The sequence below is a fragment of the Salvia hispanica genome, chromosome 3, assembly GCF_029641045.1.
Source record: "Salvia hispanica isolate PSC_SH4W2 chromosome 3, Shi_PSC_v1, whole genome shotgun sequence".
NCBI classification, from domain to species: domain Eukaryota; kingdom Viridiplantae; phylum Streptophyta; class Magnoliopsida; order Lamiales; family Lamiaceae; genus Salvia; species Salvia hispanica.
This window is the reverse complement of record NC_142694.1, coordinates 31,699,246-31,722,325: the sequence shown is the minus strand read 5'-3', so window position 1 is coordinate 31,722,325 and position 23,080 is coordinate 31,699,246. Positions and strand designations below refer to the sequence as shown.

The 23,080-nt window shown below is 39.2% G+C and overlaps 3 protein-coding genes across 3 annotated transcripts; 2 read left to right on the top strand and 1 right to left on the bottom strand.

Annotated features, from left to right (window-relative positions):
* The first annotated feature begins 591 nt into the window (after positions 1 to 591).
* Positions 592 to 9,090, top strand: LOC125209767 (ras-related protein RABE1c-like). The gene is made up of 8 exons (XM_089068516.1): positions 592 to 776; positions 1,189 to 1,261; positions 1,336 to 1,436; positions 2,055 to 2,120; positions 2,286 to 2,383; positions 8,376 to 8,438; positions 8,514 to 8,606; positions 8,680 to 9,090. Exons 1-8 carry the CDS (start codon positions 644 to 646, stop codon positions 8,758 to 8,760), a joined length of 708 nt encoding a protein of 235 aa, XP_088924642.1. The 5' UTR covers positions 592 to 643; the 3' UTR covers positions 8,761 to 9,090.
* A 1,353-nt stretch (positions 9,091 to 10,443) lies between these two features.
* Positions 10,444 to 12,040, top strand: LOC125209766 (uncharacterized). Its single transcript, XM_048109351.2, has one exon. It carries the CDS (start codon positions 10,828 to 10,830, stop codon positions 11,929 to 11,931), a length of 1,104 nt encoding a protein of 367 aa, XP_047965308.1. The 5' UTR covers positions 10,444 to 10,827; the 3' UTR covers positions 11,932 to 12,040.
* Positions 12,041 to 18,479: 6,439 nt separating this feature from the next.
* On the bottom strand, positions 18,480 to 21,866 carry LOC125208942 (diaminopimelate epimerase, chloroplastic-like). The gene is made up of 9 exons (XM_048108477.2): positions 21,521 to 21,866; positions 20,956 to 21,123; positions 20,331 to 20,401; positions 20,190 to 20,247; positions 19,788 to 19,967; positions 19,608 to 19,692; positions 19,102 to 19,161; positions 18,898 to 18,971; positions 18,480 to 18,818 (listed from the first exon to the last, which is right to left on the bottom strand). Exons 1-9 carry the CDS (start codon positions 21,803 to 21,805, stop codon positions 18,702 to 18,704), a joined length of 1,098 nt encoding a protein of 365 aa, XP_047964434.1. The 5' UTR covers positions 21,806 to 21,866; the 3' UTR covers positions 18,480 to 18,701.
* Between the last annotated feature and the right edge of the window lie 1,214 nt (positions 21,867 to 23,080).

The window sequence follows — 23,080 nt, the reverse complement described above, 5'->3', positions numbered from 1 at the left end:
TATCGTCCTCAAAATTACAACTTTTAGGGAACATGCTAAGCATTCATTTTGTGATAAAATAAGTGAAATGAATTGGTTGATATAATTGTAGACGTGTTCTTTCATTAATTGTAATTTAAATTTTAGAATTTGTCTCAGGTTTCAAGTTAAGAGATAGTTGCATTTTCTTTATTTACTACTGTAAATCTGTAATATTTTTAAATTCAACAAACTAATAATAAAATATTACTACTACTAGTTTTTAAAAAATTATACGTAGTAAAATTTTACAAGTTGAGTATAATTTGTAAATACATTGCTACTCTTCGCTAAATAAAAGAAATATCCTTACTTTCCAAATGCTATTTATGGATCCATTTGGTATTTCTAGAATAACTAACAATTACTACTATTTTTTTCCGAAGAATCTCATAATTCGAATGAAATCAAACTTAAATAGAGTACTACTACAAAATTGAACTAAATCCATCATATGCTATTAGAATTAAAAATATTTGAAAAATTAGAATAAAAAGATTATGAACTTTGGAGTCATCTCAGCTGAGATTCTCTTCCCTCTTCGTTTTTCTTCATTTCTCATTAATCAGACCCTCTTGGTTTTTTTTTCAAAAATTCCAAACAATGTGTGATAATGTGATGAAAAATGATCATAATTGACAGCTTATTCTGCAAAATAAAATTGAATAAATCCGAAGCTAATCAGATGGCTGCTGGATCCGGCAGAGCTCGAGCTGATTATGATTACCTCATCAAACTCCTATTGATCGGCGACAGCGGTTCGTGTTTCTCGCTTAAAATTGCTTAATTTTCGCAAATTATTATTGCGTTTTTTTATTGTAAATGAGAGAAACAGAATGTGTGATTTTGTACCTGTCATTATTGTTCTGATGATTTCGCGTGAGTTTGCACATTTGATGGAAAATAATGTATTCAAATTTATTATTGAGATATCTATTTTAAGTTTTTGATAGAATGCATGGTTCATATGTTAAAACCTCCTTTTAATTTGTTGAATGATAAGCTAAAAGGAATGCTGCTTTGAAATAACTGAAAATGGATGTTGGCTTTTAGTCCCTGGGATGTTCGGAAACACGATTCTCTTCTCGAGAGTTTGATATAATTGATGTGATTCTTTCAATTTGCATTTGATAAGTGTGCTGTAGAAGTATGAATATCTTCTTTCCTCAGGTGTGGGTAAGAGTTGCCTTCTTCTAAGATTTTCCGATGGCTCTTTCACCACCAGCTTCATTACTACCATAGGGTTAGTTTCCTTCAATAGTTGACTACTCCTGATAGGATGTTGGCATACATTGATTGATTCATTTTCTCATACAGGATTGATTTTAAGATAAGGACTGTAGAGCTTGGTGGTAAAAAAATCAAGCTACAAATTTGGGATACTGCTGGACAAGAACGATTCCGTACTATCACCACTGGTAATGTGGTTACGTATTTTTTGGCTAGTTTATTCTGCAGATGACAAAGTATATTTTTTGGCTTCTAATCAATCAACTACCTTGTTTCAATGCTCAATCCGAAATCTTGTTTGCTCATTATTCTTCTGACGAAGTTTATTTGAATTGATACTGCTTGGTTGGACCATGTTATCTGGAATACTCCGTATTAGTTATCGATTAATTTATTGTGCCTATAGTACAATATGAATCACTGGATTGAACTGGATCGTAAAATTCAACATTCTTAAATCTGATGGAAAAGGGAGATCGCATTGACCTTTGAAACAAGGTAGTTGATTAATTAGATGTAATATAGAAGCCAGAAATTGAGAACAGTGGACTAAATTTGCCTCTTGATTGCCCCTAGTGGTAGTATTCCTCACCATTATAAAGGTTTATGACCTGGATTTAATCCCCAAACCCCCTCCCCCAAGGAAAAAAGTTCTTTGAATATTAATTGGTCTATATGTTTTGTTCCATGCACTCTTTTGACTATTGAGCTTGTTTGTTGTCCATTATTCTCCATCCCACCTTGTATGCACAACATTTTAAATGTGCAAAACATTGTATTTTACTTAAGAAACTATTCTTTTGCAGCTTACTATCGTGGAGCTATGGGCATATTGCTGGTGTATGATGTCACCGACGAGTCATCTTTCAACAGTAATAACTTCTGATCCTTGCTTCTAAATTTTCCGACCAGCCCTGATAAACCTCTTTCCATCGTCAAAATCTTGGCCTATACTGCTAATCTGCTCCTTATTAGACTTTGCCACTATAAATTTATTACTTCCTAATCTAGTCAAAATGACTTAATCCTTTTTGCAGACATTCGGAACTGGATCAAAAATATTGAACAACATGCCTCCGACAATGTCAACAAAGTTTTAGTTGGCAACAAGGCTGACATGGATGAAAGCAAACGGGTCTCTCTCTCACTCTCTGATAGGATTTAGGATCCTAACAAGAATTAGAGCACCTGTACGTTTGTGAAGTTGAGTAAATTTGAAGGAAGAACCCTAGCAGTCACTAGGGTTTGGAAGATACGATATTTCGAGAAAATAATATTGTCTTATTTCTCGTTCCCCTTTTTGACTCTCTAATGAACTCTATATATAGAGTTCGGACCCTGCTTGATTCGACTCTACGATTCGGGAAAGAATCAAGAAGAAAACCCGAAAAGATTTATCAAAAATTAACCTAAACAAAATAGCGTTCAACAAGGAAATAAAATAACCAAGGCAAAAAAATAAAATAAGGAAAACTAAACAAATCTTCCATCTCTATCTCAGTAGGACGTGTAGTCCTTGAATTTCGCTGGTTGCGATCTGTTGCGTTGGGGTCTATCTTTCTTGCTCCTTGTTATGCTTCTCGATCGACCTTTCTCACTCGGCGGTTCTTCTTCATGATCGGTGTCTGGTACGTTTGCATGGCTGGTGTTGTTGACGTCTTGCACGTCGACTTGTAGTCTCTGATGCATTTGATTGTTGAGATCCCTATCAACTCCCCCCTTGTTAAGAACAGCCTTGTCCACAAGGCTGAGTGTAGGAAAATGTTTCAAAAGCTCCAACTTCGGTGCCCAAGTAGGTGCAGCTGGATTGGAAGACCAATAAACTAGCCATTGTAGTTGCGGCAATCCCTCATACAACGCTGTCCTCTCCGCCGTTGCTCGGATTGGTACATCAATCGGTCGACCATTCTTGAAAGTGGTCGGAAGTTGACTTGCAATGGACTCCGATAAAGGGGGAACGAATGGCTTAAGAAGTGAGACATGAAATACGTCATGGATTCGGCTCCCAACCGGAAGTTGCAGCCTATACGCGACTGCCCCAATCCGCTCCAATATCTCATAAGGTCCGTAATATCGTCGACTAAGTTTCGCCGAAGCTGGTCGGCCTACCGAAACCTGCCGATACGGTTGAAGGCGTAAAAGAACGCGATCACCCACTTGAAATTCCACATGCCTCCTATGCTGATTTGCTGTGTGAACCATGCGCTTCTGGGCCAAAGCCAAATTTCGTTTCAACAATTGCAACAGCTCTGTTCTCTCCCCTAAATTCGCAGCGACAGCTGCATTCTCTGCGGGCACCGCCGGAGTGCCGAAAATGTTAGGGGGGTCCCGACCATAAAGAGCCTTAAAAGGAGACATCCCGATGCTTGTATTGACACTGCAATTCATGGCCAATTCGGCCCATGGAAGAAACTCGAACCATTTCCTAGGTTGCTCAAAGGTAAAGGCTCTCAGATATTGTTCAAGCGACCGATTTGTCACCTCCGATTGGCCATCCGTTTGTGGGTGGTAAGCGGTGGTGAATTGTAATTTTGTCCCGCTCATAGTTAAGAGCTCCTTCCAAAAATCACTCATGAATATGGTATCCCGATCAGTCAATAGTTTCTCCGGAAAGCCGTGCAGCTTAACCACAGTGCTCACAAATAGTTTAGCGACCTTGAGCGCATCGAATCCAGTTGGAAGTGCTCCAAAATGGGCATATTTGGACAAACGATCGACCACAACCATTATCGCCGTGTATCCATACGACGGAGGGAGACCAACGATGAAGTCCATTGATGCTGCCGCCCAAACTTTATCTGGAATCGGTAAAGGCTGAATTAGCCCGGACGGTCGATCCGTGATGTACTTTGTGGCCTGGCATACTGCACACGCTGCTACATATCGATGGATATCGGCTCTCATACCTTGCCAGAAAAAAGAGGACGACACCCGCGCAAATGTTCTTTTCTCCCCTGGGTGGCCGGCCATTTTTGCATCATGAGACTCTGCCAGAATATCAAGGCGGACGTCGGAGTCGCGACTGAGATATACACGATGCTTGAAGAATAGGATACCATCAACGACTGAAACATGCAGAGGTGCCGTGCGTGCTGCTACTGCCTGATGTAGCTCAATCAAATCCGGGAGGGTCTTATTTTCATTCCGAATGTGCTGCATAATGGCCGAAACCGGCTGTGACAACAAGGCCAAGATCGAGGGGTCATCGCCCGGTAAATCCACATCCCGACGTGACAATGCATCCGCGACGCGATTGGAAGCGCCGGATTTGTACTCTATCGTGAATTTGAAGCCCATAAGCTTTCTCAAATAGAATTGTTGGTCCGGCGTCTGAACGATTTGAGATAACAAGTCCTTTAAGCTACGTTGATCACTGCGGATGATAAATTCACGGCCTAGTAAATATTGTCTCCACTTTTGTACTGCCTCCACTATAGCATACAATTCTTTATGATAAGTAGATGCCACACGTCTCTTCGGCCCCAACTTTTTGCTGAAATAGGCTAACGGGTGGCCGTGTTGGAGGAGGACGGCGCCTATCCCGAAATCTGAAGCGTCAGTTTCGATGGAGAAGGGGCTCTCAAAATCTGGCAGATGCAAGACCGGGGCTGCTGACATCGCGGCCTTGAGAGCATCAAAGCTATCGGCCGCAGATTGAGGCCACTGAAAAGCATCTTTTTTCAACAAGTCGGTGAGTGGAGCTGCGATGATGGAGTAGTTCTTAACGAAACGACGATAGTAACCCGTTAGGCCCAAGAAACCTCGCAATTGTTTCACTGTTTTCGGAATTGGCCAGGTCGTCATGGCTTCGATTTTTGCTGGATCAGCCCGGAGCTCCCCTGCCGAGATTATATGTCCCAAATACTCGATCGTATCCACACCGAAAGAACATTTAGATAGCTTTATGTAAAAGGAATTTATGCGGAGCACATGCAAGACCTGCTCCAGATGCACCGCATGATCAGCCAAAGATCCACTGTATACTAGAATATCATCAAAAAATACTATTACAAATCTGCGAAGGAATGGCCGAAAAATGCTGTTCATGGCAGCCTGAAACGTGGACGGTGCATTGGTCAATCCGAAAGGCATAACTAGAAACTCAAAATGCCCATCATGAGTCCGAAATGCCGTCTTGTGAATGTCAGCGGTATGCATTCGGATTTGGTGGTATCCGGAGCGCAAATCTAATTTTGAGAAAACTCGTGCCTTATGAAGCTCATCAAACAGCTCGTCGGCAGTAGGAATTGGAAAGTGATCCGGTGTAGTGGCCGCGTTCAAGGCTCTATAGTCCACACAAAACCGAAAGGTTCCATCCTTCTTTCTAACCAACAAAACGGGTGAGGAGAACGAGCTAGTACTGTGCTGGATGACTCCCTGCGTCAACATCTCGCGCACTTGGCGCTCAATCTCGGATTTTTGGAAGTAGGGGTAGCGATATGGTTTGACATTAATTGGTCGCGTGCCCTCTGGAAGATGAATCTTGTGGTCCCATTGTCGTGGGGGAGGAAGGGATGTTGGAAGTGCGAAAATATCGCGAAAATCCTCCAGAACGGCAGTGAGGCTAGAGTCGGTGTCCGGCAGAGTAATAACCTCGTCTGATGGGGTGGCCTCCTTCTCAGCCGTGAACAACTCAAATAAATCACACTCCGGCTCCTGACCGATCAACGAAAATAAATTGTTGTAGGAGATTTGCTTTGGGGCAGCGCCATCACCCTTAAGAGAGACCGTGTGGTCACCCCAATCAAATTGCATCGTCAAATCCCGATAATTCTTTGTGACATCTCCTAACTCCTGGAGCCATTGCACACCCAAAATCACATCCGGCCCTTTCACCTGTAAGATAAACAAATCTATGTCGAAAGCGTGCCCTTGCATCATAATTGGTGTATGTAAACAAGCATAAGAACAACGCAAAGATTCGCCGTTGCCTACAAAGACACGAAAGGGACTAATAGCATGGACAGGAAGACTTAGCTGTTCAGCGATGGTGGGCTTGATGAAGTTATGTGTACTGCCACCATCGATCAGTACGGACACCTCAGAACCATTGATCTGTCCCTTCAATCGGATTGCTCGTGGTCTGATCTTGGGGCTGATAACATGGATGCTCGAGACGTCGCCGGTAATGACCATGGTCTCTCCATCTTCGTCCCCATGCCGGTCTGTCTCGGTCTCCAGGAGGTCATCCTCATCGTCGGCACCCATTAAAGCATAGAATTTGGTGCCGCAAACATGTTCGCGGGAGTATTTTTCTGGGCAGTACCAACATAATCCCTTCCGAGTCCGGTCAGCACGCTCAGCTGCAGAGATGCGGACGACCGGAATGTCGGAACGTGGTTGGCCCGCTTGAGACGCGCGAGGGGGGACAACGGCAGTCAGCGCGGGTGCATTATTTTGCCGCTGCCGGCTGTCACGGTCAGACCAGGCTGCGCGGGACGGCTGTGTCGCGGCTGTAGTGAGCTTTAGGCATGCTGTGAACTGCTTGGCGAGAGCGAAAGTTTCATCAAGCGACGTAGGGCCCTTGGTCAGCAATTGCTGCTTAATTGGTTCTTTCAACCCAGCGATGAAAAGTGACATCAGGGTCTCTTCGGTGACGTTAGAGGTCTTTTGCATAATATCTTCGAATTCAGTCTGATAAGCATCAACTGTAGTGGTTTGGCGGAGTGTCGCAAGGCAGCCCACATGATCAACGTACAAATCCGGGTCAAATCGATGCTTGACTGCCAAGAGGAAATCGTCCCAATCCTTATGTTTGCAGTTGTCCTCCCAATATGTCAACCAACTGGATGCCGGGTGGTCGAAAAGGTAGGACGTGAGGTATATGCGATCCTCGAGTGGGGTGAAGTGGTGATTGTAGTACCGTTGTATCTTGCGGATCCATTCCGTTGCGTTCTCTCCGTTGAAACGAGGGGCTTCTGGTTTGACCTTCGGCAAGGGGTCGGTATCTGCACTGGCCGGCGGTGTAACAACCGAGGGCGGTAATTTCCAACGTCTAGGTTTAGGTCCTCGCGCGTCCGGATCAGGTGGGTTGCGCTTCCTTTCCAAACTTGCCTCGATCAGAATCTCGAGGCGATCCTCGATCCGCTTGTTCGTCGCCTCTTGCTTGCGGGTGAAGGCCTCAAGGTCGAACTGATGAGACATCAATTTCTTGTCCTGGCCGGCGTATCGAACACGCAAGTCGAGCAGCAAATCGCTGAGTTCTTCATTGGTCATTGGTGGTGGTTTGTTTGCTGAAGAAGATTCTGTATCAGCCGTCATTGTTGCAATTTGGAGGAAGAGAGCTCAATGTAAAAGCACCAATTGATAGGATTTAGGATCCTAACAAGAATTAGAGCACCTGTACGTTTGTGAAGTTGAGTAAATTTGAAGGAAGAACCCTAGCAGTCACTAGGGTTTGGAAGATACGATATTTCGAGAAAATAATATTGTCTTATTTCTCGTTCCCCTTTTTGACTCTCTAATGAACTCTATATATAGAGTTCGGACCCTGCTTGATTCGACTCTACGATTCGGGAAAGAATCAAGAAGAAAACCCGAAAAGATTTATCAAAAATTAACCTAAACAAAATAGCGTTCAACAAGGAAATAAAATAACCAAGGCAAAAAAATAAAATAAGGAAAACTAAACAAATCTTCCATCTCTATCTCAGTAGGACGTGTAGTCCTTGAATTTCGCTGGTTGCGATCTGTTGCGTTGGGGTCTATCTTTCTTGCTCCTTGTTATGCTTCTCGATCGACCTTTCTCACTCGGCGGTTCCTTTTCATGATCAGTGTCTGGTACGTTTGCATGGCTGGTGTTGTTGACGTCTTGCACGTCGACTTGTAGTCTCTGATGCATTTGATTGTTGAGATCCCTATCACTCTCACTGGGTGCTGTGCTTGCATCTGCATATGTGTTTCTGTTGTGTGTGTAATAATTATCTAGGCTTCTCCTTTACCTCAACTTGAAATTATAGATGCATATATTAATTGAAAACTGATGTGCATACATTCCATAGTTACAACTTACAAGTGAAACATTGCCTAATGCATCTACAGAATTTGAGAAACAAGTGACACTGCTTGTTGAAGATAAGCTTGTTTATCCAGCGCTTGAATCTCATAAATTGCTTATTTGTTTATAGGTTGTTCCTAAATGTAGGGGTCAAGCGCTTGCTGATGAATTCGGAATCAAATTCTTTGAGACAGTAAGTAGCAATTGACACTAATGATGTTGTGTTTAAGTTAGAAAGATCCAATCCAACTAACACAGTGTTGAACAGAGTGCCAAGACGAACATGAACGTGGACGAGGTATTCTTCTCCATAGCCCAAGACATAAAGCAAAGACTTTCTGACTCAGACTCAAAATCAGAGGTATAGACGGTCAGCTTACTCTATTCTTTATGTTTTGCTTTACGATATTGAGACGTGTGTGGTGTGAGTGCAGCCTCAGACTATAAAAATTACCAAGCCAGGCCAGGCAGGCAGGGCTGCCCAAGGTGCTGATAAATCGGCTTGTTGTGGCTAAACGGTGACGCCTTTGGAGATTGGATGGGTGCCCTTAAAATTTTCCGGTTTGACGATGTCCATGTTGCTTGTAACGACGCCCCTCTCTCTAATTATTTTTAGATGCCACACAATAGTGTTATATTTACATCATTTATTGGATGGATCAATGGATTCATATAATTCTCATGAATTTTCTACAATTTTTCTTTGTAAATTACTATAATATAGAACGGATTCATTTAGGCTGGTTTTCTCTCTTATTTTATCATATGTTTTGGCGGATTTTGCTATATATGTACTAGTAGTTATTGAAAGGAATTATGCATATGGCGTGTGCCAATGTCATATCCAAATTTTTGCAAAACAGGCATTATTTAGTCATTAATTGATAATGTATGTGTGTGGCAAAATAAATAAGGGTGCGTTGCAAAATTTTTAGTCTGCATATAATTGGTTAGAAATCCAATGAAATCCAACATTGTTTGTATACCTCACGACAATATATTCAAATTGCCTATATGAAACATAATGTAACTCATGCATGTCTTTTATTTGAATATGTAAAGTAGGTGTTAAAGTGTGTTATCGAAATGAAAAAAGTTTATATGAGATGTTAAACAACATATAAATTAAAATTTACACATATTAAAGCACGGGTGACAATTACAAACAGTGTTGAGCTTCATAGTTTTTTTTCATCAATTTTTAAATTATAAATAAATCAGAATTTGATTAAAATTCCTTATTTTTCTACAATTTGTTTAGTATAGAAATGAAGTACTAGGAGTCCGGCACACCGCTGAAATAATGAGCACCGACAGCCAAGATATGTTACGTAGCTATGAGTGCTGCGGTGGCCATTTCTAGATAGAGAGAGAGAGCAGCGGTGATGGTTGAAGTTGATTACTAGAGGTCGAAGTAAAATAGAAATAATACTACTCACTTCGCCAACGTTAATAATTGTATTACTTTCATTCGACTCAATTTCAAAAAATATTTTTTAAAAATGATTAAAAGGACGTGATTTCTTTATTTATACTTTCACATATCTTCTAAAAATAGAAATTTAAAAATAACATGTACTATTGATACGAAATTAGTAAATTAACATAAGAAAACCCCCAAAAGATTAAAAAAATAGCGTAGTAAATAAAACTAGATCGAAGTTGTAAAAAGTTTCTCAAAGGAGATGCAACTAATTTTGTGGGATAAAAAAAATAGTAGTATTAGTTTTATAAAAATGTGAGTAATGTAAAAAGTTTCTCAAAGGAGATGCAACTAATTTTATGGGATAAAAAAAATAGTAGTATTAGTTTTATAAAAATGTGAGTAAAAAGAGTTTATGTAAAATGAATTGTATTTATTAAAAATAGTATTCTCCTACTTAGTAGTACTAAAAAATAGTACTCCATGAGAAAATTATTATGAATGAACAGACTAAAACTGAAAGAGTACTGCTTTCGTCCCTTATTAAGAGTTTTCGGTTGAATTTGATAAGAATTTTAAAAATATAAAGGAAATAGATAAAAAATTGGTTGAATATGATAAACAATTTTTATGCATTAATTTGACTATAAAAAAAAGTTAGTAATTGAGATTTTTGAAAAGACTAAAATGATAAATCGACGGAAAGAGAAAAGGGAAGGGGAAAGAATAGTGAGGATAGTAGGTTTAGGTAGAGGGTGGGAAAAGGGTGGGTGGGGATAGGGTGGCGTCGCGTCCGGTGGTGATGGGTAGTGTGGGGTTCCGCAGCAGCGCAATCTAGCATCCATCCCCCCCTCGTCACCATCCACCCCCTCTGCCCACTCTCTTTTGCCACTTCAACCTAATTCCAATCCCCTTCTCCCTCTCTCACATCATCATTTCAACCACCTCCCACCACCACCCTCACCCACCGCACCTTCTCGCTATCCTGCGCCTCATTCCTATCCAGTACCCATCTCCTCTCCATGTATTCCCAATTCATCCCTCTCTCCACTCAATTCCTCTTCCCAATCATCCATTTCACTCATAATTAACTGCGATACTTCTTCTCAATCATCAATTTCACTCACAATTAAGTTCCCAAATCGATACTGACCTCGAGATGTCGTCGGCCGGAGACGCGGTGACGGTGGCTGAGCCAGCTGAGAAGCCTCCGCGGCGGTTTCCGCCGCCGTGCTGGACGCAGGAGGAGACCTTGGTCCTCATCGAGGAGTACCGGGAGCGGTGGTACGCCCTCCGCCGCGGCTACCTCCGGACGGCGGACTGGGACGCGGTCGCCGCCGCTGTGGCGAGCCGCTGCGCCGCCGGCGCGTCCCCGGCGAAGACCTCCGCGCAGTGCCGCCACAAGATCGAGAAGCTACGCCAGCGCTACAGAGCGGAGAGGCAGCGCGCCGCCGCGCTCCCCCCGCACCACGGCGGTAGGTACTTCTCGTCGTGGTTCTTCTTCGAGAACATGGACGCGATGGAGAACGGCACCGCGCCGCCGCCGATCGCGCAGAAGCAGGAGGATTCCGGCGACGGATCAGCTCGGCTGAAGTCCTTGCTGGATCAGAATATTGTTAAATTGAAGCTCAAATCGAAGAACAGCGCCGAATTAGGATTCGCCGACGGCGCCAAACCTAAGAGATTCAGCTCCGGAACTCAGATCCCGATCGATTACGCAGAAATTCCAGAGGAAAACATCTCTCACGAGCACGATCTCGCGAGCTACGGAAGCAGATCTCAACCGATAACCGCAATTCCAAAATCCTCATTCAAATCCAGGTCGAAGAACACCGGCAAGATATTCAACAATTTCAACATCAGCGACGGATTCAACCACCAATTGTTCCAATCGAAGCTACAGAATTTCGACAGTATAAGAAACAGGCAGAGTCCAAAAGGAGAATTCTGGATGAGAGTTCCACCAAACCACAACAACAACAACAACAGTAGCAACAAATTCGCGAAGAGGGGGAGGAGCGCGGTGGAGGAGATCGTGGCGTCGATAAAAACGCTGGGCGAAGGATTCGTGAGAATGGAGAATGCGAAGATGGAGATGGCGCGTGAGATGGAGGCGGCGCGGATGGAGATGGAGATGAAGCGGAACGAGATGATGCTGGAATCGCAGAAGCAGATTGTGGATGCGTTTTTGAAGGGATTGTTTGAGCTCAAGAACAGCAAGAAGATGAAAACTGATCAACCTGCTACAGATTCACCTCACTAATGAACTGTATTTTCTTTTACATTTGATAAATGTTTATAATGTATGGAGTTTGATAGTAATTTATTCAGTTTTGTATGTACTTTAAATAAAAGAGCAAATTGAATATTAACCATGCCTTTGAATGATTATAAACTGATTTTTTTTATTAAAACAATCTTCTGTTTATTTGATCTTGGAAACAATCACTTTGAGTCTTTGACCAATATCTATGGATTTGAGTTTTATTGATGAAATACATAAAAATGATTTGGTTGATATTATTGCTGATACTCCCTACAAAGCCCTACTCCACCACCCTTTTAAAGAGTCCTTCAAAAATTTAGTGAAATACTCAATAAAATTTATTTTTTTATATTGATTTTATAATAAAATTTGAATAAAGTAAATTAATGGAACATAAAAGCTGCTTATTAATTATGGTAAAAGTGAAATATATCTTTTGTTATAGGATATATCAAAATAGGAAAGGTTACTCTTAGTGTGAAACGAATGGAATATTTTGATTCAATATGAGTTTTATAAAATAGTTTGACATTACGAAGAAATAATGAAATTGTCTTTGCTGCTTTGAATGGGAAAAAGAGAAAAACCAGTACTCAATTTAAAGACAAACGAGAAAATAAAAATAGAAGTGAATCACAAAATAACTAAATAAGAGTAAAGAAAATTTTTATGAAAAAAATTTAAGAGAGGTTAAACATTGATTAAAGGACGTGTGAATAAAGTGAAGTAAGAGATAAAACAAAAAGAAAAGGAAATGAAACCTCGGGCAATCCACTATCATATGGAAGAATGCAAACGTGTAATATACTCCCTCTATTCCGTAAGGAGAATCCTTTAATTATGCCACGAATTTTAAGAAATGTAAAGAAAAATGAATTGAATAAGTTAGTGGAATATGAGTCTCACTTCTATGTATTAGTTTTATAAATAAAATGTGAGTAGAATAAGTTGGTGGAATATTGGGTTTACTTGACATTTATGGTAAAGTGAAATATGACTCTTATTTTGGGACGGACAAAAATGGCAAAATAAGACTCTTATTATTGGGACGGACCAAAATGGCAAAATAGGACTCTTATTATGGGACATAAGAAGTATCTAATAATAAGAAAAATCCTGAGAGCCCCCCAGGCCTTATTGTGGCTTCGTCACTGCTTGTGTCTTAGGTTAGGCAATTGACTTGTCTCATCTATTGGGATGCTTCTCCAACGTACCATCCTAGAGTATATACATGGTAAAATCTAGTTTCATCGACATATAAAATTTTATATTGCCTACTTAATTTACTCACTTCATATCCAAACAGGCATCTATTTGTAGGCGGAGGATGAAGCTTCATATATTCACAAATCATTAGATTGACTATGAAAAGAATATAATCATTAGCATCCAGTCCATTTCATAACAAAAGCAAACGATGGCTAGCAAGAGCTAGTATTAACTGTAAGGAGGAGGCAAGCAAAATCCAAAAAAAAGTGGTTGGCGGGCCTCATCGACGACTGCATACCCCATCCATGCATGGTTCTTGAGTGTCCAACGCCGCGAACCCACATCTTTCTAAAAATCCCGCTATAACTTACAAATACACTTGCATCTCATAATGATTTTAATGCGGGCTCTTTTAACGACGCCCCTCCATAAATCTTGGGGTAGATCCTTCATTATTTTGCAAAAAAGATAAAAGTATTCCCTTCGTCCCAACTAAGTTGGGTCGTATTCCTTTTTGGGACGTCCCAACAAAATTGAGTCATTTCCCTTTTTAACAAAAACAAAACATCCAATCACTCTTACTGTATTTCATGCATCTACTTTACTCTCTCTTCATCTCTCCTACTTTTTCTCTTTCCTATTTTATTATACTTTCATTTAATCTCCGTGCCCAAAAGTTTTGTACCAACTTAGTTGGGACGGAGAGAGTAATAAATACTTTCTGTTCCATTAGAAATGAAACATTTTCCTTTTTGAGTTGTCCCACTAAAAATGAAACGTTTCCTAAAATAGAAACAACACTATCTCTACTTTTTATTCTCTCTTACTTTAATCACTTTTCATTAACTCACAAAATAATACTGCATAAAATCTCGTGCCGGAAACCAAATGTTGCATATTTATTGGGACGGAGGGAGTACAAGACAATGATATCTTATGCCCTGCTTGGTAGGATGGAATGAAACGGTAGAATGGAGTGCTTCCAACTTTTAAAGAAAGTAAATTAAACTCCTTCTAATGTTAAGAGGGCTCCAACTCGACATCTCATACAATAATGTTTAAATTCCTTGCCGCTAGGACAAAGACTCTTTGCTTACTGTAATGGAATGAATGTGAGAATGGATAAAAATGCTAAGTAAATCCAAACTTTTAGGTATGATGGAATGAAATGATGAGGGAATGGAATGACGATTCCATTCCATCCTTGTCCTTGGTAAGCACAAGGAATACAAATGCAATAGGATTGTTATTCATTGATTGATTCCAATCCTATATTTGGTAACTACAACTAATATAGGAGTGGGAAAAAAAAATCTTTCTAATGAGGTGACTCATTCATTAACAATATTACAATCAAATTTTTTTTCAATCTTCTCTTATTTTACCATTTATGTATTAAACTCTATACCCAACTAAAAGTTGATACTTTTGTGGGACAGATTGAGTACTACTTTTAGCAATGGATCCCACATTCCACTAACTTTATCTCACTCTCATTTTTTATTTTAAAATTAATATTTCATTAGTCCAATAAGAGTATGCACTTTTGGTTGGACACGAGCTTTAATGCACAATTGGTAAAGTAAGAGAGATATAAAGAAAAAATAATTAAAATATTATTAGTGGAGAATGGGTCACACCTCATTAGAGATAAAAGAGTTTCCAAAATTGGAAAATGCATACTCTTCTGGGACGGACTAAAAGGATCTAGTACATACTCTTATGGGACGGATGAAGTATAAAAGTATGACAACATATTCTACTAATTTTTTTAAACATGTGCTTGTTTTCGTGGATGAGTAAAGTATTTAAAATTTTAAATACTAGTATCACGTAATCTTAATTCAATAGTTTTGTTTGAAGGTAGAATATTTGTTTGTTTATATGTTATTGAGCAAAAACTCAAGCTTTTCTAATTGAAAAGAAAATATTTTCTCGGCTCTATGATAATCAAGTCAAATCATTTTCTGCTCTCGTTTTTAAAAAAATAATGATAAATAGTTAAAACGGAGTGATGAATAAATTAAGAGAGAATAATATACATAAGACTTGAGAGTGACGAGATCATTTTTCCACGGATCGAATTGCATACAAACTTTTTGGAGCAAATCCAAACTTTGGCAGCCATTTTATTAGTGTGTTGTCCTAACATACTAACCATGAATTAGGAAGACACGGTAAAGACTTTGGCGTGATTCTTATTGGCGAAGGGTCATTCTCGTTTGAGATGGTGGAGTTCAACAAAAACTCAGAATGGAATTATAGAGTTAGGGACAAGCCGAGGCAAGAAGAGATGGGCAGGCTGCCGTCGTGAGAGGAAGTGCTACGACAACGGCGTGTACACAACGCAACGACATTGATATTAGGTAATGAGATAACAAAACTAAATAATCGTTTGTTAAAAAACTTTCACTACTATGGCATAATTGATGGTATGTTCATTTTGAATTATGTAGAATCTACAATGTTTTAACACGATAATTAATGGAATATAACATATATGTGGGAAGATTAATATAATTTGGAAGAATTTTAAAAAAATGAGATCCGGAGTATATAAAAACGATTTATTAGATTTAGTGATTTTGAGAAACTAAAGAAACATTTTTCTCATTATCAACTTGTAAATAATACATCCATATATAGGCATCATTCTCAAATTCTAGAATACTTTATTATACTAATTCTATATATCTAGATTATTCTTTATAATAATATAAATATTTTATTAGATAATATAATTATTTATATCCACATGATTTTTTACTACAAGTATCTAAATATTTATCACACAATTCTATAAAATTCTACTCCTACATAACATTTGCATTTAGATAATAAAAGTTTTTTACTTTCTTTTGTTCAACAATAATTTCCTTTGTGATCCAACTTTTCAGGAAACGTTGTGTTGATATACAAATGTACACATGCAGCTCTAGTTTGATTTTAGTATCTTTTTATGTCTAGTTTAGTTTGAATTTGATTGTTTTTATTTTCTTTGAAAATCTAAGATCAAAACTGCGAAATATGATACTCAATTATTTAGTTTTGATAAGAGTATGGGTGTATAAATTTATTGTCAAGCCAAATTTCTGACAGGAATATCTTAGTTTTTACAAAATTCCTCAAAACTAATAAACATAATAAACCATTGTGAATCATTATCGATTTGATCGAATCAAAGCTCGGGTATAAATAATAAAATAATTACACTAGACAATATATAATGGGCAATTGGCATACATGTGTCACAATATCTCCAATATTTTCACAGTAGATAAATAGATTCAAATCATTATTGAATAATAAGTCATCAGCTAAAACTTTGAATAATCTAATAGTCATATACTTACTAGATAGTGTTATCCAAGATTGATCCAAAGTATATTCCATTATCTTAGAGTTCGTATATCCTGATATCCATGCTTATTCAACTGGATATATAGCAAAAAGATGTATCCAGTTGAGTAAATCAGAAAAAAAAAAAACTAGAGTAAATAAAGGATTAGAGGAAAAGTAAGAATTAGGAACGAGAGAGATGTTTCTTAGAGCATCGGCCGCTGCGAGCTGTTCGTCCGTGCCAGTGTGCCAGCGGCACGGCGCTACACTTAAACGTGGCGTCTTCTTATTGGCCAACGACATAGCCGTTGGCATATTCAACTTTTTTTTTTTTAATTCAAAATTTATTTAAAAATTTTAATTCAAAATTTATTTAAAAAAATGTTTTTAAATAAAAAAAATTATTTTCCCACTTTCCAAAAAATTATATCCGTTTTCTACCCACTTTTAATTTATTTTTTAATTTTTTCCCCAAAAATTCACATTTTCATCTATAAATACACCCACTTCAACACAAAAAAAATCACATTCTCATCTATCATCTACATTCTCTCATCTTTTTTCTCATATTCTCTCATCTAAATTCTCACCACGCTACACAATGTCCGGCTCCGGCGATCACCCCTCCGGCAATCGCGGTTGGAACCACGATTGGTTCGACTCCGGCTCATTCTCTAGTCCGGAAACGCAATTTACGGCCCCTCCTCAAACCCAAGGTTCGCAAGCTCCGGGTGGCTACCATCTTTACCCGGTGGACGACCAAAATGCCGCCGGGTTCGGATGGACACCCGACCCGGATCGGGAAGGAGCAGCAGCTCTACTCCTACTCCTACTCATTCTGTTCGTGGCACTCGCACCCCGTAACTCCGGGTGAGATGATAGCGATGTTCAAAGCCTACTTGGCAGTCTCCGAAGATCCGGAGACTGGCACGAACCAAACCGGAGAAACGTATTGGTGGCGCATTACTCGTCTTTACAATGAAACCCGGCCGGGGGGAACCATCTATCGCAATGATAGTATGGTGCGCAATTGCATGTTCAGATGCAACGAAGCAATCGGGAAGTTCCAGGTGTATTACCTCCAGGAAGAGCGGTCGGCGGGGAGCGGCACGAGCGAGCTCGACATCATCACTGCCGCCTTGGCGTCCTACCAACGATACTGGAGGGAGTTCAAGGCGTTCAAGTACCTCGATTGTTGGCAGGAGGGACGCCTACATCCGAAGTATAAGGGCGGCGTAGTAGCATCTTCCTCCAGCTCCTCCAGCAAACGGTCGAGGTCGGTAGCCCTACCGACGGCGCCTCCAATGATGTGGCTACCCAGCTTGCCGGAACTAACTTGGGTAGCCCCGATACAGGCCCGAGCATTTCCCGCCGCCCGCAAGGAAGGAAGCGACGGCCACCCGCCGTCGCGCCCCGACTCCATCCGCCCCCGCCCCCGCTCTCTTTGTGCCTCCTCCACCCCCGAACAACACGTTGTGGGCCCTCTTGGGTCAACTCTATATGAACGATACGTCTAAGATGACTCCGGAGCAACTTGTAACACATGAGCAAATAATCTTAGGTCTCAAGAGGTAATTAGGGTTAGAGGACTAGTTTTCCACGTGTATAATTTTTAATTTGTAGGATTTTAATTATGTATTTTTATTTTTTAGTATTTTAATAGTATTATGTAATTTTTATTTTTTAGAATTTTAATTATGTAATTTTTATTTTTTTTATGTATTTTTATAATGTATAAAAAAGAAAGGTAGGTACGGTACATATTCAACTAGATATCCCATCAACTAAAATTTACTGGCAACATACCATGTTCCTTGATTCGTTTGTTTTAAGCACGAAATTTTTATAAAATAAAGTGTTTAGAAGACTAAGTGGAGAATATATAAAATAAAAAAGGTATAAAAAAAAGTAGGAGAGATAATAGAGAATATACAATAGGAGGGAGTATATAATAAACCAAAATGGAATACGACTCAACTAATATGAGATGGTGGGAGTAAAACACAAACAAACTAATGGTATTTTCCATTTCAAGAAAAATTTAAAAAGACTAGTTTATCAAATGATACAGAGGCGCTCTAACTCACATTTCTGGAATTAATCATCCACAAAGATGAAGAACAGCAAATATGCAGAATTATGATAAAGTTGGCACACATACCATTCATTCTCAAAGCATCGAGCACGTGATATGTCGAATGCTAATGGACACCGACCCATCAAAGGGGAACCGATCCATAGAATACTAACTCTGCAGGACCCGTCATGTAGATGTGATTATCGCTCTCTCTCCACTCGATGTCGAGTGGCCCTCCAGGCAAATCAACAGTGCAGCTCTGCGAGGAAGAAATTTTAGGTTTGATGTTCGGATATTATGTAATAATGTGCGGAGGTGGATACGAGTTTTAGGCTTACCCTATCTGCACGACCCTCCAGAACTGCAGCAACAACGACTGCACATGCTCCTGTTCCACAGGCTAGCGTTGCGCCTGGTGCAGCAAATATATTAAGCGAGTGTGAAAGTTTAAAGGCTACGGATTTTGAATTGTAAACGGCATGGACAGTTTGAGAAGCTAACTAAACGTATTCATTGATGCATGTGTAGAAGAGGAAACCAACCTGCACCACGTTCCCAGACGCGCATTTTAAGGTGACTTCGAGAGAAGACTTGTACAAATTCTGCAATATGACAAAGAGGAGCCATAAATTAGTTCACAAATCAATTGTACGATTTCTTGAAAACCGAAACCAGGTTAAGAAAAAGATTGAAATCTGAGCTAAAAGGTATCATACGACTTCAATGTGAAAGATGATATCTTCGACTTCAGACTAGAACTGCGTGTTTAAAATGCCCCAGAGATTGATGATTAACATTATAGTGTAGCAAAAGAAATACACATTGGAGATTAGGGGGATTAGCACATCCAACATCCATTTACTATTCATATCTGAGATGGTTTATAATGAATTCTTCTTGCTATTCTCATTTCGATCGTATTCTATCATCAGATCCTATTATTAATGTAGGCTAGCATAAGTACAATTAAAAGATAGATTGAGCAAACATGTAAAGCTCTAGGAATAGCAGATTCATTTATGTAGTGCATATACAATTTGATTAATACCTGTGTTTGTTCGGGCAGGGAACATCGCGTGATGTTCAAATTTTGGACCGATTTCAGCCAAGTTTAGTTCATCAACTTGCAAATCCTGAGTCCACATTCCAGAAGGAACAAACAACGAAATAACAAGATTAATTCAATGATATTCTGCAGAAGGAGAGCAGAGTTATAAATTGGGCATACATTGCATGATTCTGTACCAAAAGTAACACAGTGTGGATTTCCCATGCTAACACAAGTAACATTCCAGATCGACCCATCGACATCCAACTTTGCCTTAACAGCAGCCTGATCTTTGTTTGCAGTTAACTTTGTAGGAACATCTGAAGCCTTCAGAATTGGCTGGCCCATATCAACTCTAACCTGAAAATGATACCAAATGCTGAACAATATCAACTATACGAAAAAGGAAACCAAGTGCTGTACAATCTTGCATATGGAGAATGACACATCGAGATGGATAGATAGACTATACCCAGGTAAAAACTGAAAACAGATTATAAACAATCAACAGGATGAGAAACCTGCCAAACTCATACCCACAAAGGCTATATTTACATCAATGTAGCATGACTTTGGAAGTACCTTTCCGTCTTCCTGTATCTCAGGTACAATGAGACCAGCACCAGTATGCACATTGAAGCTGCAACACCAATTATGAGATGAGTAGACCCTTAAGGTTTTGTTGCAATATCAACAAAGTGGGATACTAGAGAAAGGATAAACCTTTTATTCCCTTGGAAATTTTCAAGCTCAGCTATGAATCTGGCAAAGCATCGGACTCCATTACCACACATCTGTGACAACAAAAAAGAAATCAGCCTCAGGCATGCAAGAGCCAATTATTGAAACAAGTCTAATCTTGATTTCACAATCTACAATCTATCAATTTAGTACAATCGAAAAAAAAGCACAATGGGAGTATGAAAAAAAAAACAATCGGAAAACACAAATTACTAGTACATTTTTACGCATGTCTGATTATCATTAAGATAAGTTATGGAAACAATAAGACTGTCATTGAAGATTGGCTTTCAGATAAGCATAATTGGAAGGGATGAATTCTAGTATCAATCAAATATCCCTTTATTCCACCAGTAAGCAAGCACGAAAACACAGCATAAAGGGACACTCTTTCCTTAGTTTACCCTTCCCATCTTGGAGTCCACAACACACTGTTCAAATCTCGAGAGTTCTTTTATCATTTAACAGTTAAAGCAATAACTAATCTGGAACAACTAATTGTTTTTTTCCTCTGTACATGCGTAACAATGCACCGATTTAAGAGATAAAAGTCTCAAGACTATTAGAACAATGCAACTAAAATCATAATACTAAGTAAATACATTACCTCAGGCTCACTACCATCAGAATTGAAGATCCTCATCGTATAATCAGTGCCATTAATGCCTGGCAATGCAAATATCACTCCATCAGCGCCAATGCCAAAGTTTCTATCACACAATTTCACAGCTTGCTCGGGCGTGATTTTTGGTTCCTTGGAATCTCGATTATCAACCTAGTCAAGTGAAACTTAACCACAAAATAAGCATCAATCTAAACAAATTACTCACATAATCAGTTACGCTATCGTGAACATATGTGTAGACAAGCATAAGAGCAATGTTCCTTTTTCTCAAAAATTATGTTCATCAAATGCTACAGATAGAGCAAATGTTAGCTGATATAGAAACGTTAAACACATAAAAAACTGAATCCGCGTCTAGGTTTAAGTAGCTTCATAGTAAATACTGCCAGTTCCAAAGAAAAAAAATTAAGCAGGATATGTACCTAAAACACACCAAAAAAAAGGTATTCAACTTAGTACAAGCTAATGAATGTTTTCAATAGAGAGAAAAATGTGCGACGAGCTCGGAAAAACAAGCATAACTGCAATTTGGAAGCTGGAACAATACCAATATGAAGTCATTTCCGAGTCCGTGGTACTTGACGAAATGAAGGATTCCGCTCTCCTTGTGATCGAGAAACGACGCCGCGGAGGCCTTCGCAGGAGCCTGGGTGCTCATCGAAGAGAAGACGCAGAGATTAGATTTGCGGCCAGCTGAGATGCCGACAGACGGCAGATTCTTAAGCGGATGAATTGACGAAGAGGAAAACCAAAGAGCTGAAGACGCTGATGAACAATAGGAGCGGTGTTTGACGGCGATCAGCGGCAGCGATATGGCGGCGGCAATCGCCATTGTCGTCGGCGAATTTGGAGGAAGTGGAAAGGGAAGAGCTATTGACCGACTGCGGGAGAAAGAAACGGCGGTTTTGATCTATATGGGCTTACTAAACTCTATGTTGGGCCGTAAATCGGCCCATTGCATTAATTAATTGAAATTTCCAAATGCAGTAGGTATTTATTTTAGATACGTCGATTGATATCGTGTCGGCACAAACCAATAATCTCAAACGTGTTAACAACTCGATAAGGATGGGTTTCAAGTTTAGAGTTTAAGGCACGATAACGATACAACACAATCAAAATCCAACTGCACATGCCACGACGGATATACAAAGTATTCACATCCCATGCCACTCGCACTTTTCATTTTAGGTCGTAAATTTGTAATTGATTTTTTAGTATAATTAAATTAGTATTTTAAGTGCAATGAGAGATCACTCGATAGGAGAACACTTGATTAACTCTAATATAGTACTCCATCTGTCCCACAAAAGATGTCACATTTCCCCTTTTGGAAAAAGTTCCTTCTCACATCAATTATAAAATTATATTTTCTCTCACCACTTAACACACAAAATAACATCTCCTAAAATCTCATGCCATTTCCCAAGTGTGACATCTTCTCTGGGACGGAGGGAGTACTTATTAATTAAATATATCCAAAACTATAAATATAAGCAGTTTGAGACGATCTGAAATAGAAACGTGCAAGTAACATGGGATAGAGAGGTATAAAATAGAGTTTTCTAATTTTAAATTACAGTAACTAGTAAATTCAAAATAACACTGTATAATATCTTGTCGAATAAAAAATGACCACTTAAAATGAGGACGCCAACGCATTCATTCGTCCACTCTGATTTATTCAATACTCTACCCACACAATATTAAGAAATTTTATTCAAAACTTAAAAAAATTCCGATTTTGCTAATAAGTACATACACGTGAAACAATCAAACTACAAACAACTCATTCTAATTTTCTCAATACCGATACCGTAGTGTTACGTACTTATACATGACAGACCAATTCATCTTGTCACGACGTCTTGCCTACTATCAACACTTGCCTTTCTTATCATGGCATGTCTACCATTTTGTGATTCCATTTAAACTGAGTATTGACGACTTGATCTTCAACAATTTCATTACTTCAAAATTTTACTCAAAAAAGATTGATTTCTATGTATAATGCCTGAAATTTGGTTTAGAATGAATTTGTTTTAATTGATTTTAAAATGATACAAAATGATTGTGAACAAATTGGTGTTCTTGGTATTTGTATATA